The sequence below is a fragment of the Pelodiscus sinensis genome, chromosome 2, assembly GCF_049634645.1.
Source record: "Pelodiscus sinensis isolate JC-2024 chromosome 2, ASM4963464v1, whole genome shotgun sequence".
Taxonomy (NCBI): Eukaryota; Metazoa; Chordata; order Testudines; family Trionychidae; genus Pelodiscus; species Pelodiscus sinensis.
The window spans coordinates 4463270-4475966 of record NC_134712.1 but is presented as its reverse complement, the minus strand read 5'-3'; the positions used below and the strand labels follow the sequence as shown (position 1 = coordinate 4475966).

At 47.6% G+C, this 12697-nt stretch overlaps 1 protein-coding gene across 10 annotated transcripts in view; it reads left to right on the top strand.

Annotated features, from left to right (window-relative positions):
• ADGRB1 (adhesion G protein-coupled receptor B1) overlaps positions 1–12697 on the top strand; it is a 423185-nt gene that overhangs the window by 199433 nt on the left and 211055 nt on the right. For 9 of the 10 annotated variants that reach the window (XM_075920018.1, XM_075920015.1, XM_075920016.1 and 6 more), the window contains one exon: positions 8242–8400. The exons of the other annotated variant lie outside the window; for it this stretch is intronic. In XM_075920018.1, coding sequence (XP_075776133.1) covers positions 8242–8400 — 159 coding nt within the window. The remainder of the gene's footprint in view (positions 1–8241; positions 8401–12697) is intronic. 10 annotated transcript variants of the gene reach the window in all.

The window sequence follows — 12697 nt, the reverse complement described above, 5'->3', positions numbered from 1 at the left end:
GTTAAGTGGGCACTAGAAGTAGCTACACGGGAAAGAGATTCCTGGAATGGGGTAGCTCTTTATTCTAGCTGCAAAGCAGCATAATCTCCAATGGATGGAAGTGGAGACAAAACTAATGCAGAGTAGAAATAAGATGCACATTGTTAACACTGAGGGTAATTGCCGGCTGGAACGACATACCTCGGGTTGTGATGGTTTCTCCATCCCTTGGGTTCTTTAAATCAAGGCGAGACATCTTTATACAAGACCTGCTCTAACTCACGCCTAAGTTACGGGCGTGATGCTGGGATCCCTGAGAGAGGTTCTATGACCTACGGGATGCTGGAGCTCATGAGGGTCTCCTCTGGCCCTGATGTCTATGACTCTAGTAAGGAAGGATGGTGTTGGGTTCAGGAATTGACTCAACTGCATATTTTATTTAAAAAGGGATAGAGAATAAGAGAGAGAATAACGTATTGCTTCTGTACAAAGCCATGGTACGCCCACATCTTGAATACTGTGTGCAGATGTGGTTGCTCCATCTCAAAAAAGAGATCTTGGCATTGGAAAAAGTTCAGAAAAGGGCAACAAAAATTATTATAGGGGTTTGGAACAGCTGCCATATGAAGAGAGATTAAAAAGACTGAGACTTTTCAGCTTAGAAAAGAGGAGGCTAAGGGGGAGGGAGGCATGGTAGAGGTCTATAAAATCATGACTGATGGGGAAAAAGTGAATAAGGAAAAGTTATTTACTTCTTCCCATAACATAAGAACTAGGGGCATCGCCAAATTAAATGAATAGGTAGCAGGTGTAAAGGCAAACAAAAGGAAGCTTTCTGTCGCACAGTGCACAGTCAACCTGTGGAACTCCTTGCCAGAGGATGTTGTGAAGACCTGGACTTTAACAGGGTTCAAAAAAGGGGGATAGACCCATCAATAGCTATTAGCCAGGATGGGTAGGAATGGTGTCCCTGGCCTCTGTTTGCCAGAAGCTGGGAATGGGCAACAAGATGGATTACTTAATGATTCCCTGTTCTGTTCATTCCCTTTGGGGTCCCCTAACATTGGCCACTATTGGAAGACAGGACAGTGGGCTAGATGGACCCTTCGTCTGACCCAGTATGGCCGCTCTTATGTTCTTCCCACTAGATCTTGGGCTGGTCACTTCAATTGTCCTTTGTCTCGGATTTGGTATAGAATGGGGACAGTAGCACTTCCCTGTCTCCGAGGGGTGTTGTGAACATAAAATATATTAGTGACTCTGAGGTGCTCTTCTACTCTGGTGAGAAGAGCTGAAGAGTTGCCAAGACAGATGACATATGGAGCTCTAAGAGCTACAGTGGCAGCATGCGGTTACTGCACCTTTAAAACACGAAGCATTTTGGGATGCCCCGTTCAGAAGAGACCTACCATCTGGAAGTCGCGACAGCTGGTGCTGGTGGGAGTCTGAATATCAAAATGAAGTGGGACTGGATATGGCTTGTGAACAAAGACGGTCTCACTGTGCTGACTGGGTTGTTTTGGTTTCTTTAATTCCTTGCTGTTGTTGTCTGTAGCCAATTAAAATAATTGTCATTAAATTAAAAGGCACGATTGACTGATTGGATTTTGGGAGATGGAACAGCTGCCAGCTGTGAAGTTTCTCTCCGGATTCTGATGTGAACTGCCTCAAAGTTCAAGCAGTGATATGGTAACTTAGTTCAGTTCACTGACATCTTCCCACTGGGGGAAAGGCCATGCACGGTGTTGTGAGTTTAGCGTAGCTTTTCCAAAGATGTTTACTACAGGCAGTCCCCGGGTTACGTACAAGATAGGGACTGTAGGTTTGTTCTTAAGTTGAATTTGTATGTAAGTCGGAACTGGTACATATTGTAGGGGAAACTCTAGCCAAACATTTCTCCAGAGCTCAGTTTTATTCTCCCACACCTCACTTCACTCCGTCCTTTATTCTCAAGCTGAGGTGTCTGCTGAGAAAAACCGCCCTGCGTCTCCCTGGTCTGCTGGGGGGAGCGCTAGCTTCGCGTCTCCCTGGTCTGCTGAGGGGAAGCAGCTAGTGTGGGGTTGCCTCACCCGGTTTGTAAGTAGGGATCCGATGTAAGTCGGATCCATGTAACCCGGGGACTGCCTGTATTTAAAGACAGAGGTCCAGGAGGAAGTAGGCCAGCCGAGCACTAAAAAACTGTTGAGAGTTGTTCAGTACCGTGGGGGTCAGTTTTTTTCAGTGAATAATTTTGTAAAGGATAGGAGGTATACTGGGCAACAAACACTTCTTCCTGGGTCTAATACAGTGTATGCATGCTATTAAAAGACACCTATCATAGAATGCAGTTGAGGTATGTCTACACTATGGCTGTGTCTACACTGACATCCCTTCCGGAAAAGGGATGCTAATGTAGCACTTTGGAATAGGCAAATCCGCGGGGGATATTTAAATATCCCCCGCGGTATTTGCATTAACACGGCTGCCGCTTTTTTCCAGCTTGGAGATAAGCCGGAGAAAAGCGCCAGTCTAGACGTGATTCTCAGGAAAATAAAGCCTTTTCCGGAGGATCTCTTATTCCTACTTGAGTCAACCCCTCCCGCAGCCACCGCCTCCTCTGTCCATGGTGGTGTTAGTGGTGGTAGCAATGGCATGACCTTGCCCAGTTTGACTGCCCTCCTGATCCCACACTATAAAATCATGACTGGGGTGGAAAAAGTGAATAAGGAAAAGTTATTTACTTATTCCCACAATATAAGAACTAGGGGTCACCAAATGGAATTAACAGGCTGCAGGTTTAAGACAAACAAAATGAAGTTTTTCTTCATGCAGTGCACAGTCAACCTGTGGAACTCCTTGCCAGAGGATGTTGTGAAGACTAGGACTTTAAAAGGATTCAAAAAAGGGCTAGATAGATTCATGGAGGTTAGGTCCATTAATGGCTATTAATCAGGATGGGTAGGAATGGTGTCCCTACCCTCTGTTTGTCTGGAAATGGATAACAGGAGAGGGATCACATGAGGATTACCTTTTGTGTTCCCCCCCTCTGGAGCACCTGGCATACGCCACTGTCGGCAGACAGGATACTGGGCTGGATGGACCTTTGTTCTGACCCAGTCTGGCCATTCTTCTGTTCTTATGCCAGTTCTTATTTTATCTGATTGTGCCCAGCTATCTGAGCAGCGCACAAAGAGTTAAGAAGCCAGGCACCTGAAGGGAGAGGCTAGTGCGAAGGAATCTCATTCCCAGGGCTAGAGACCAGGGAAATTCTATTAATTAAGTAGAGTAAGCAGGAGTATTGAAGCCAGCCTCACTTTATAGTTTTTATGGGTTTTAATGCCATCATAATGGATTGCATCGTAAAATGCAGGCCTGTTTCAATAACCCATCGTTAAGCTGGGGACCCTTTGATTGGCAATCCGTTTGGATGACAGCTGTGTACTTTGGTTCACACACCGATATGAAATTCTCTGTTAATGCATTATAGCAATTATGCATTTTGCTTAACAGTCAATTGAAAAGTGTCTCAGAGAGATACTCCCTAACCTAACAGAGGCTGTTCACTGCCTGTCTTTGCCGTCCCGTCCCCACTTTGACTTAAAAGGAGGCGGAAAAAAAGCCCCTTTTCTGATAGTGTGTGTGAATTGTTTATTAGCCCTTATCTGGTTAAATGTGTCTGGTTACAGATATTCTATTGATTAGCCTGAGCAAGACATCAGGGACCTGACATTCTGCCATTAGGTTGTGATATGCCTGAAACACAATCCACCTCCCATCAGGAAAGGGATGAGACAAGCCTTCCCATTAAGGCATGCCATTAAGAATGACATTGGCAAAGAAAATTACTTTCAAAGGAAAGAAAATCTCCTTAAAGGTCATAAATAAATGATAGTGTCAGCAGTGGGATATTGTCAGAAGTGGGATAGTGTCAGCAGTAGGATAAGTAGGCTGTTACTGGTGTTCTCTGCCATGGGCCAGTAACAAGCTATTTATCCCACTACTGACACTATCCCACTGCTGACACTACCTGTCCCGCTGCTGACACTATCATTATCCTGGCATTGCATCCTGTGCTATATAGATTCCCCTACTGCACTCATCACTCTTGTACCTGAATACTTTCCAACAACACATTAAGCAACATAGCCAACATTTGCCATGTTGATTGTTCTCTGCTAGCATTATTTGCCATGATTGCTGCAATTCAGAGCACAGGTGACCCTGGGAGTCCTATTTACGGAGGAACAGCAAAACAGTGATTATGCATTGTTAGAATTCCTGATTTGAAGCCCATTGAGCCAAAGTGAAAGATTCCCATCAATTTCAATCAGGCCCTGAATGAAAGAATCCCTGGTACAAATCTAAACACAATTGTAATGCACCGAGGTAGAAAAACTGGAGAGAGGTCAGAGAGGGTGACTAAAACTATTGCTCTCGTTTGGAAGGTGAGCAGCTTGGGGGAGGGATGGGCTGTTGTGTGTTGTGTACAGCTGTAGGCATGCTGGGAGCACATGGGAGACTACAGATTAAGGGCTGGAAGGAGTGACTTAGGAAATAAGAACAAAATACATGTTAAAAATGAGGAGATCTGTGGCATCTAGCTAGAGTGCATCTGTGTGTCTGTGTCTGTCTGCAGGTCCATCACGGGGGGAAGAGAGGGAAATCCCTCTGGCAGCCAGGAGGAGTGCTGGGGGAAGAGAAAGTGCCCTTGTAGCCAGAGCGAGAGATCTGAGGGGACATAAAATGCCCCAGGTGACCAGGAGGGATTGGGTGGGGAGTGAAGAAAAGGCCCAAACTGAATGGGACCCTGTCACCTTACTGAATTTTAGGGAAGCAGCCAGATCACTGCTGCACCCATGGGGGCGGGGGTGTTGACCCCAAAAGTGGCACAAAGGGAGCCATGTGAGGGGTCAAATAGAAGCTCACTTTCTTCTGATTCCATATATGCTATTCATGTAATTATGTAATGTCTGCGTGTGAAGTGATAAGCATGTACTTTGTGTGGATACAAAATCTTTCTCTGTATGTGGTTGAGCGATGAGCTCGCCCTATGGACATGCTAATTAGCAAGGTTCCAGGGACAATAGTTCCCTTAAGTACCTAAGACCCACCTATGAAGGAATCTAGGTGCCTAGTCAGAGACCATGTGACTCTAGCCAGCTTGGAAGAGACCAGGAAGGAGGGATAAATAGGCCATGTGGTCGACTCCAGGTGGGTCTTCAGATCTGCTTCTGACCCCAGATGCTGCCTCGCAGGGAATCACGAGCCAGGAAGAACTGTGGACCTATCCTGACATAGGATGTGCCACAAGGACTTTTAAGCCAGCAGCTGTAACATCTCCACTAGAGCCTGCATCGAGAACTGGGAGATTCGATGCATGTAATGTATGATACTTTAGCAACCTTACTCTCAGGCTTTTCTTTCTTGTAGCAATAAACCTTTAGATGGTAGATTCTAAAGGACTGGCTCAGCGTGATTTGCGGGTAAGACCCAGAGTGTAAATTGACCTGGGATCTGTGGCTGGTTTCTTGGAACCGGACAGAACTTGTTCGGGGTAGGTGGGATCGGGTTCTAAGACCCCCCCACCGGTGTATGAGGCCCGGGGCCATCTGGGGCATGGATATTTCTGGGGTCTCAGGGGGGTTTTGCTTGTGACGCTTCAAGCAGGCAGCTGAAGCTCTCTGTGGGTCTGGTTTGTGGCCTATCTGGGAAGGTCTCCAGTCTGGGGGCTGTAAGGAGCCCCAAATTTGAGCAGTTCGCCCTGAGTGGAGACCCTCAGCTGCGCCCAGACCTGGCCCAGTCCGTCACAGACCACCCCCCCACCCTGAGCCCCTCCTCACTCCCTAATTCTCACTTTCGCAGCCCCCCCAACCCCAGCTTCCTGCATTGCTCCCCATAACCCCAGGACTCTACCCTCGCTCCTGAACCCTCCTCCTGAAGGACCCAGGTAATGCTGGGTAAATCTCCTCGTGCCCTAATAAATCTGTTAGTTTTGAAGATACCACAGGATTCTTTTTATTTTATTTATTTATTTGCAGGTAGGGAGGAGTACACAGCTACCCCTCTGCAAATACATGTTGTGGCGGGTGTGTGTTAGTGAACAGGGACGTGCTAATTCCTGTGCAAGTGTGCGAAGGGGGGAGGGGTTGTTTGGAATAGAACAAGAAAATCTTCCCTGAATATCAGCAACGAGTTAGCCTGCAGAAGAGTCTCCCAAACAGGGCACCTAAGCCCCTTCCCGGAAGACTTCAAGCGAGCATGGACAAAGCCTGGGAAAATAGGCCCCGAGATTCAGACGGCGGGGGTGTGCCATGGTGTCGCTGTATGATGCTGAGTCCATCACTTAATCTCTCCATGCATCATTTTCCCCGCTGTAAACAGCCTAATAATATAGTCCTGTTCTCTCCCTCTTTGCCTGCTGCCTCGTCCGTTCAGGATGTAAGTTCAGAAGTCGCCTGTCTCTGGACAGCACCCAGCCTAATGCAGCCCTGAGCTCAGCTGGGCACTGTCTGTGCCATGGCTGTGTAAATTACAACCGTGAAGGCAAGACTCCCGCAGCGGCTTGTGGGACAACAGGCCGGCGGACTCAGAGGCTCGTCTGCTTCTCTGCTTTCTATAGGGCCTTGGAAGAATTTTTTTTTAAAAGTGAAGTTCCTGTATTTGATTTTTTAAAAAATCTAAATTAAGCAAACGAGCTCATTATCTGCATCCCTGATTGCGGTCCAGTCGCTAGGCTTTTTCCCCAGCTGACGCCAAGCCAACCTGTGCCAGCTTCCTGTAATTAGAGAGAAAGCAGCACCACCTGGACAGGGAGTTCTCCTCATGATACTAATCAAGGAGGGGTGTGTGTGTGGGGGGGGTCTCCCCCTGCTTTTAGCAAGGGCAGTGCAGCTACAGCCCTCCCCCCCACGTGTGAGACCCCCTTCATATGCCCTACTCCCCTTCTAACCCTGCTTTAGCAATGGGTGTAGCAGTCAGGGTTCATTGATGTGGTGTTCTGACAGGTCTTCTGCTCTGTCAATGTTGTTAAACGTTCTTCTGTGTGTGTATGTGTGCGAATATGTGCTCCCCTGTCTACCATGTTAACCCTGCGCAATTAGTCAACGCGACAGCCTTCGAGAGAGCCTCCAAAGACCACAGAATCAGATAAGGATCGAAGGCCCCAGGCCAGGCTTACTGTCAGGAGAAGTACAGTGATAGTTCTCAGCAGACAGACCTGTCGCTGAGTCACTATGTCCTCTGTGACAATAGACCAACTCAGTCAATAGCATGGACTTCCCTCTTGCCCCCTCGGCCAGACACAGACAACTCTTCGGGGTTCCCTTTTATACACAGGTCCAAACAAGTTACGCTCACTCCTGATGCCATCTCTGGTTGCTTAGTTACCTCCCCTTACCTCCTACAAGGAGGGGTTGATCTCCATCGCTCATGCCATTAGGTTAGACCTGGTCATGAAGGTGGGTTGGTCTGCTGGGGAAAAGGTTGGCACCAAGTCATCTCTCAATGAAACCTCCTATTATTGTCCCCCTGAAATGTTCTTACAATCTGTCCCCGACACCCTTGTTTGTTTGAGACTCTCCATCTTATTTATGTTTAATCTTGTTCACTACGGCTATGTCTAGACTACAGGGTTTTTTCAAAAAAAGTGGCCTGCGTCTAGACTGCCGCCACGTTCTTTCAAAATTAAATCGAAAGAACGTGGCAGTTTTTTCGACAGCGGTAAACCTCATTTTACAAGGAAGAATGCCTCTTTTCAAAAGAGAGCATCTGGATTGCTTCTTTCGAAAGAAGCGTGTAGTCTAGATGTACCCTATGCTGGCTTCCTGTTCACAAATTGATTTTTGTTTGATCTGAGCAAAGTCTTGACTCCTGGTCCTAGGCCTCACACCAGGCCTGCAATACTTGGGCTTAAGTTTCAGGACCTCATCTTGCTACAACATTTAAAAAAAAATTAAAATTAATGGAGATTGCCTATTTTCTAGAACAGACCTTGGAAGGTCATCAAGTCCAGTTCTCTGCCTTCACAGCAGGACCAAGTACCATCCCTGACAAATTTTTGCCCCAAATCCCTAAGTGGTCTCCACAAGAATTGAACTTACAACTCTGGATTTAGTAGGCCAATGCTTAAACCACCAAGCTATCCTTTGCCCCGTGCATTAGAATGCTACTTGGTGGCCTTTAGGGACAGCTGCAGAATTCTTTACTTCTCTCCCTGTTCTGCTGCTCCATCCCCACCGCCCTGGAATGCTCACGCTGACGGGGCCTTTTCTGGGTTTTGCTCAGGTGGCTGGAACCCTTGGTCGGCTTGGGGAGACTGCACTCGAGACTGCGGGGGCGGTCTCCAGACGCGCACCCGAACCTGCCAGCCCGTGCCTGAGGAAGGCCTGATCTGCGAAGGCGTGCTGGAGGAAGGGAGACTGTGCAACCGAAAAGCCTGCAATAGTAAGTGAGGCATTCCAGTGCATGCGGGTGAGCGATCCGGCCTCCTCTCACAGCCACTGAGGAAGGGGTTTCAGACACAGGCGGGGGGACTTGTTCAAAGACAGCGCCTGAGTCACCGTGTGCAAACATGCCCAGGAAACGTGCCACCGGAGCGTGCAAAGTGCACATATTCACAGCCTGGCCTGCATGTCCATCTTTCACACATGCATGAGCACATTTCTGGGCGCACTTCCGAGGGGCATTTTTGGGAGACACTTAAACCACACTGGGGTGCACCTGAAAAAACAAGGCAAAGGGATAGTCTCTGAGAGGTTTGCCAGAACACGATCTTTAAAGGCTCCAGTGTAGCAACAACCACTTTGCAATGGCCTGGCCCAATGGAGAGAGACTGCAGCTAGAAGGCATTCTGCTGTTGGTGGCATCATTGCCTTACCGAGTGGTCTTAGACAGTCTTGCCTTTCTGTGACTCAGTTTCCCCCTCTGTAAAAGTTCCCCTTCCTTTGTAAAGCGCTTTGAGATTTACAGGTAAGAAATGCCCAGCAATAATGACAAACAGAGCAAGACCTGGTTACTAGCCCAGTGGATAGAATTGCAGAAGGGTAGAGCCACGTAGAGACTAGAATTGTCTTTGGACACCCAGTCCTGTCTACACACACACAAAGCCTCAGCTCTGATTCAGGTGTGAGCTGAAGCTGCCTTTCCCTCTGCATACAAATCAGTCTGACTTGGGTCAGCCAGCAGGTAGGACTGGGCTCCTAGGATCGTGCTAAGGGAGGTGGGTCTAAGCCCGTGTCCTGCTTTGACAGAGGTCCAAGACCTGTTGTTTTGCAATGTGGACAAGCCGCATAGATGGGCCAGCATGGCTCTGCGACCTGGGGCCAGCAATGCTCAGCCCTGGTTTGCAATGCAATGTGGATGCGTCAGAGCCCAGCACCTACAGACTCACATATCCAGTGCAGCGTAGACAAACCCTTAGCATTCCCACTTTCTCTAGAGGATGCAGGACAATCTGCCAGTGCCAGCCAGTAGAGGGATGTTAAGGATTCAAGGCTGTGCCTACAGGCACGTTCATTTCCAAAGGCTTCTGTTGCATTAGCCAAGCAGGAAAAATAAAATCGGGGACTGGCGACCATGAGCGACCGGCTCTGATTATAATTATTCCCTTCATTTTTTGTTTCAAATTTGCAGATAATTATGTTTGATTAGGTCCTCTGATGAGGCAGATAACTGGGGAAAGTTCAGCTGTCTCAAAGGCAGGGAGGTGGACTAACTGAAAAAGGGGAAGTTCAAATCAAGGGATGTGAATGGATTTCTCTAATAAGGGCTATAACGATTTCATGCATTTTTTACCACTTCCATAAAGTTAAATCATGTTGCAAGAAGGGTTTATTTTTTCTTTTAAAGAAACTCTCCCGTGCTTTAAGCTTCATCTTCTCTGGTTCCATCGGCTGACTTGTCATTGAGACTCTGTCTTAGCGAGGGAAATTTGGTTCTCATTTCCCGCTGTTGCTTTGGGATGGGCTGCTGGCATTTGAACTTTCTCCCTTCGGTCACGTCATTTCTAGGCATTGTACCTGGGACCTCTGAATCTAAAAGTACAAAGTTGTTTGAGCTGAAGGACTAACTCCTTTTGATAGCAGCCTTCAACTTCCTGAAGGGAGGTTCCAAAGAGATGGAGAGAGGCTCTTCTCAGGGGTGGTCTAAGTTGGATATTAGGACAAACTATTTCACTAAGAGGGTGTTGAAGTGCTGGGATGGGTTCCCTAGGAAGGGGGTGGAATCTCCATCCCTAGAGGTTTTTAAGTCTCGGCGTGACAAAGCCCTGACTGGGATGATTGAGTTGGGGCTGGTTCTGTTTTGGGCAGGGGGCTGGACTCGATGACTCCTGAGGTTTCTTTCAGCCCTAAGATTCTGTGATCCTATTATTCTGTTAGCTCAAGGCCAGTAGCAGAGTCTCTGCACTATCTAAAGGCATGTCTAATCTTCAGTCACACGTCCTAGGATCCTTCTAGGAGAGTGGATCTGAGTCCGAGTCCTGACTAAGGTCCAAGTCCTGAGGATTGAGGACTATAGACATGCAGCATGTAGGGAGATACCTGAGCAAGCTTTGATCCAGATAGGGCAACTTTCCCCGTTGCCATGGTTTCATTGCGCTTGTTACCCAAGCAAGCTAGATCAAAGCTAGTTCAGGTGTGTCCATACGTGTTACAGTCACCTCTCTGACTGCAGCGTAGAGAGGTGCTGTCTTTCACATGCTTCTTTTGCAAACAGCCACACTGGGTAGATCTATGCTGCAATAAAAGCATGTCATGACCAGCCTGGATGAGCTAACTCGAGCTTGCTGGGATAGGCCTTCGGGGCTAGAACGTTGCAGGGTAGATATTTGAATGTAGGCTGGTGCGCTGTCTCTGGGACTCTGAGTCCTGGCTCCAGCCTAAGCAAACATCTATGCCCTGCAATCATAGAATCATAGATTCTAGAGCTGGAAGGGACCTCGAGAGGTCATCGAGTCCAGTCCCCTGCCCTCATGGCAGGACCAAGCACCAGCTAGATCATCCCTGACAGGTGTCTGTCTCACCTGCTCTTAAATAGCTCCAGTGTTGGAGATTCCACAACCTCCTTGGGCAATTTATTCCAGTGTTTCACCACCCTAAACTTTTTCCTGATGTCCAACCTAAACCTCCCTTGCTGCAATTTAAGCCCACTGCTTCTTGTTCTATCCTCAGAGGTGAAGGAGAATCATTTTTCTTCCTTCTCCTTATAACACCCTCGTCGGTATTTGAAAGCTGCTCTCATGTCCCCTCTCAGTCTTCTCTTTTCCAAACTAAACAAGCCCAATTCTTTCAGCCTTTTGTCAGAGCCCATGTTTTCTAGACTTCATCATTTTCGTTGCTCTTCTCTGGACCCTCTCCAATTTCTCCACAGCTTTCCTGAAATGTGGTGCCCAGAACTGGACACACTACTCCAACAGGGGCCTAATCAGTGCAGAGCAGAGCGGAAGAATGACTTCTCGTGTCTGGCTCACAACACTCCTGCTCATGTCTCCCAGAATCATGTTTGTTTTTTTTGCAACAGCATCACACTGTTGACTCATAGTTTGTGGTTCACTCTGACCCTAGTACTTCCTGCAGTACTCCTTTCTAGACAGTCGCTTCCTATTCTGTACAGGTGAAACAGATTGTTCCTTCCTAAGTGGAGCACTTTGCATTTGTGCTTATTAAACTCCATCCTATTTACCTCAGACCATTTCTCTAGTTTGTCCACAGTGCTCCACTGAGGAAGGAGCACTCCGTTGCACACAGAGGCTGTGTCTATACTGGCCGCTTGCTTTTCCGGAAAAGCAATGACGATCTAATGTAAAATCATCAGTGTTTTTCCGGAAAAACTATGCTGCTCCCGTTTGGGAAAAAGTCCTTTTCTGGAAAAACTGTTCCGGAAAAGGGCCAGTGTAGACAGCACAGTAGTCTTTTCCTCAAAAAAGCCCCGATCGCAAAAATGACGATCTGGGCTTTTTTTGCGGAAAAGCGCGTCTACATTGGCCACGGACGCTTTTCTGGAAAAAGTGCTTTTCTGGAAAAGCATCCTGCCAATGTAGACGCTCTTTTTTCGGAAATACTTATAACGGAAAACTGTTCCGTTTTTAGCATTTCCGGAAAAGGGTGCCAGTGTAGACGTAGCCATACAGAATGGGAAATGAAATTTTATAACCTCACAGCCGGAGTGCTGGAAGCTGGAGTCAAGTGACCTCAAGGAACACCCAGGAACACCTAGCTGTGGGTCTGGTATGACATCACAGACACGCGCACGGTGGGGAGAGCTACACAGGCATTGGGAGGGGTGATTACTTCCAGCTTGGGTAGATGGACATCTGCCAGTTCTGTGGCTATGGCAGCTTAGGTGAACCTTGACTGACCCCTGCATACGTACTTGGGTAGCTAGCCCAACTTCCCTGGCTGCGAATGACACTTCTCAGCTGCCGTACAGACACCTCCTCTTCTAGCTGGAGTCTCGTAAGCAGCCTCTTGAATTAAACTCGCGTTGAGTGCGGCTAAAGAACAAGGTGGCTAAAACACTGGGGCTGTGTCTAGACTGGCCAGTTTTTTTGGAAAATCAGCTGCTTTTCTGGAAAAACTTGCCAGCTGTCTACACTGGCCACTTGAATTTCCACAAAAGCACTGACTTCCTACTGTACGAAATCAGTGCTTTTTGCGGAAATACTATGCTGCTCCTGTTCGGGCCAAAGTCCCTTTTGCGTAAAACTTTTGCGCAAAAGGGCCAGTGTAGACAGCTGAGATTT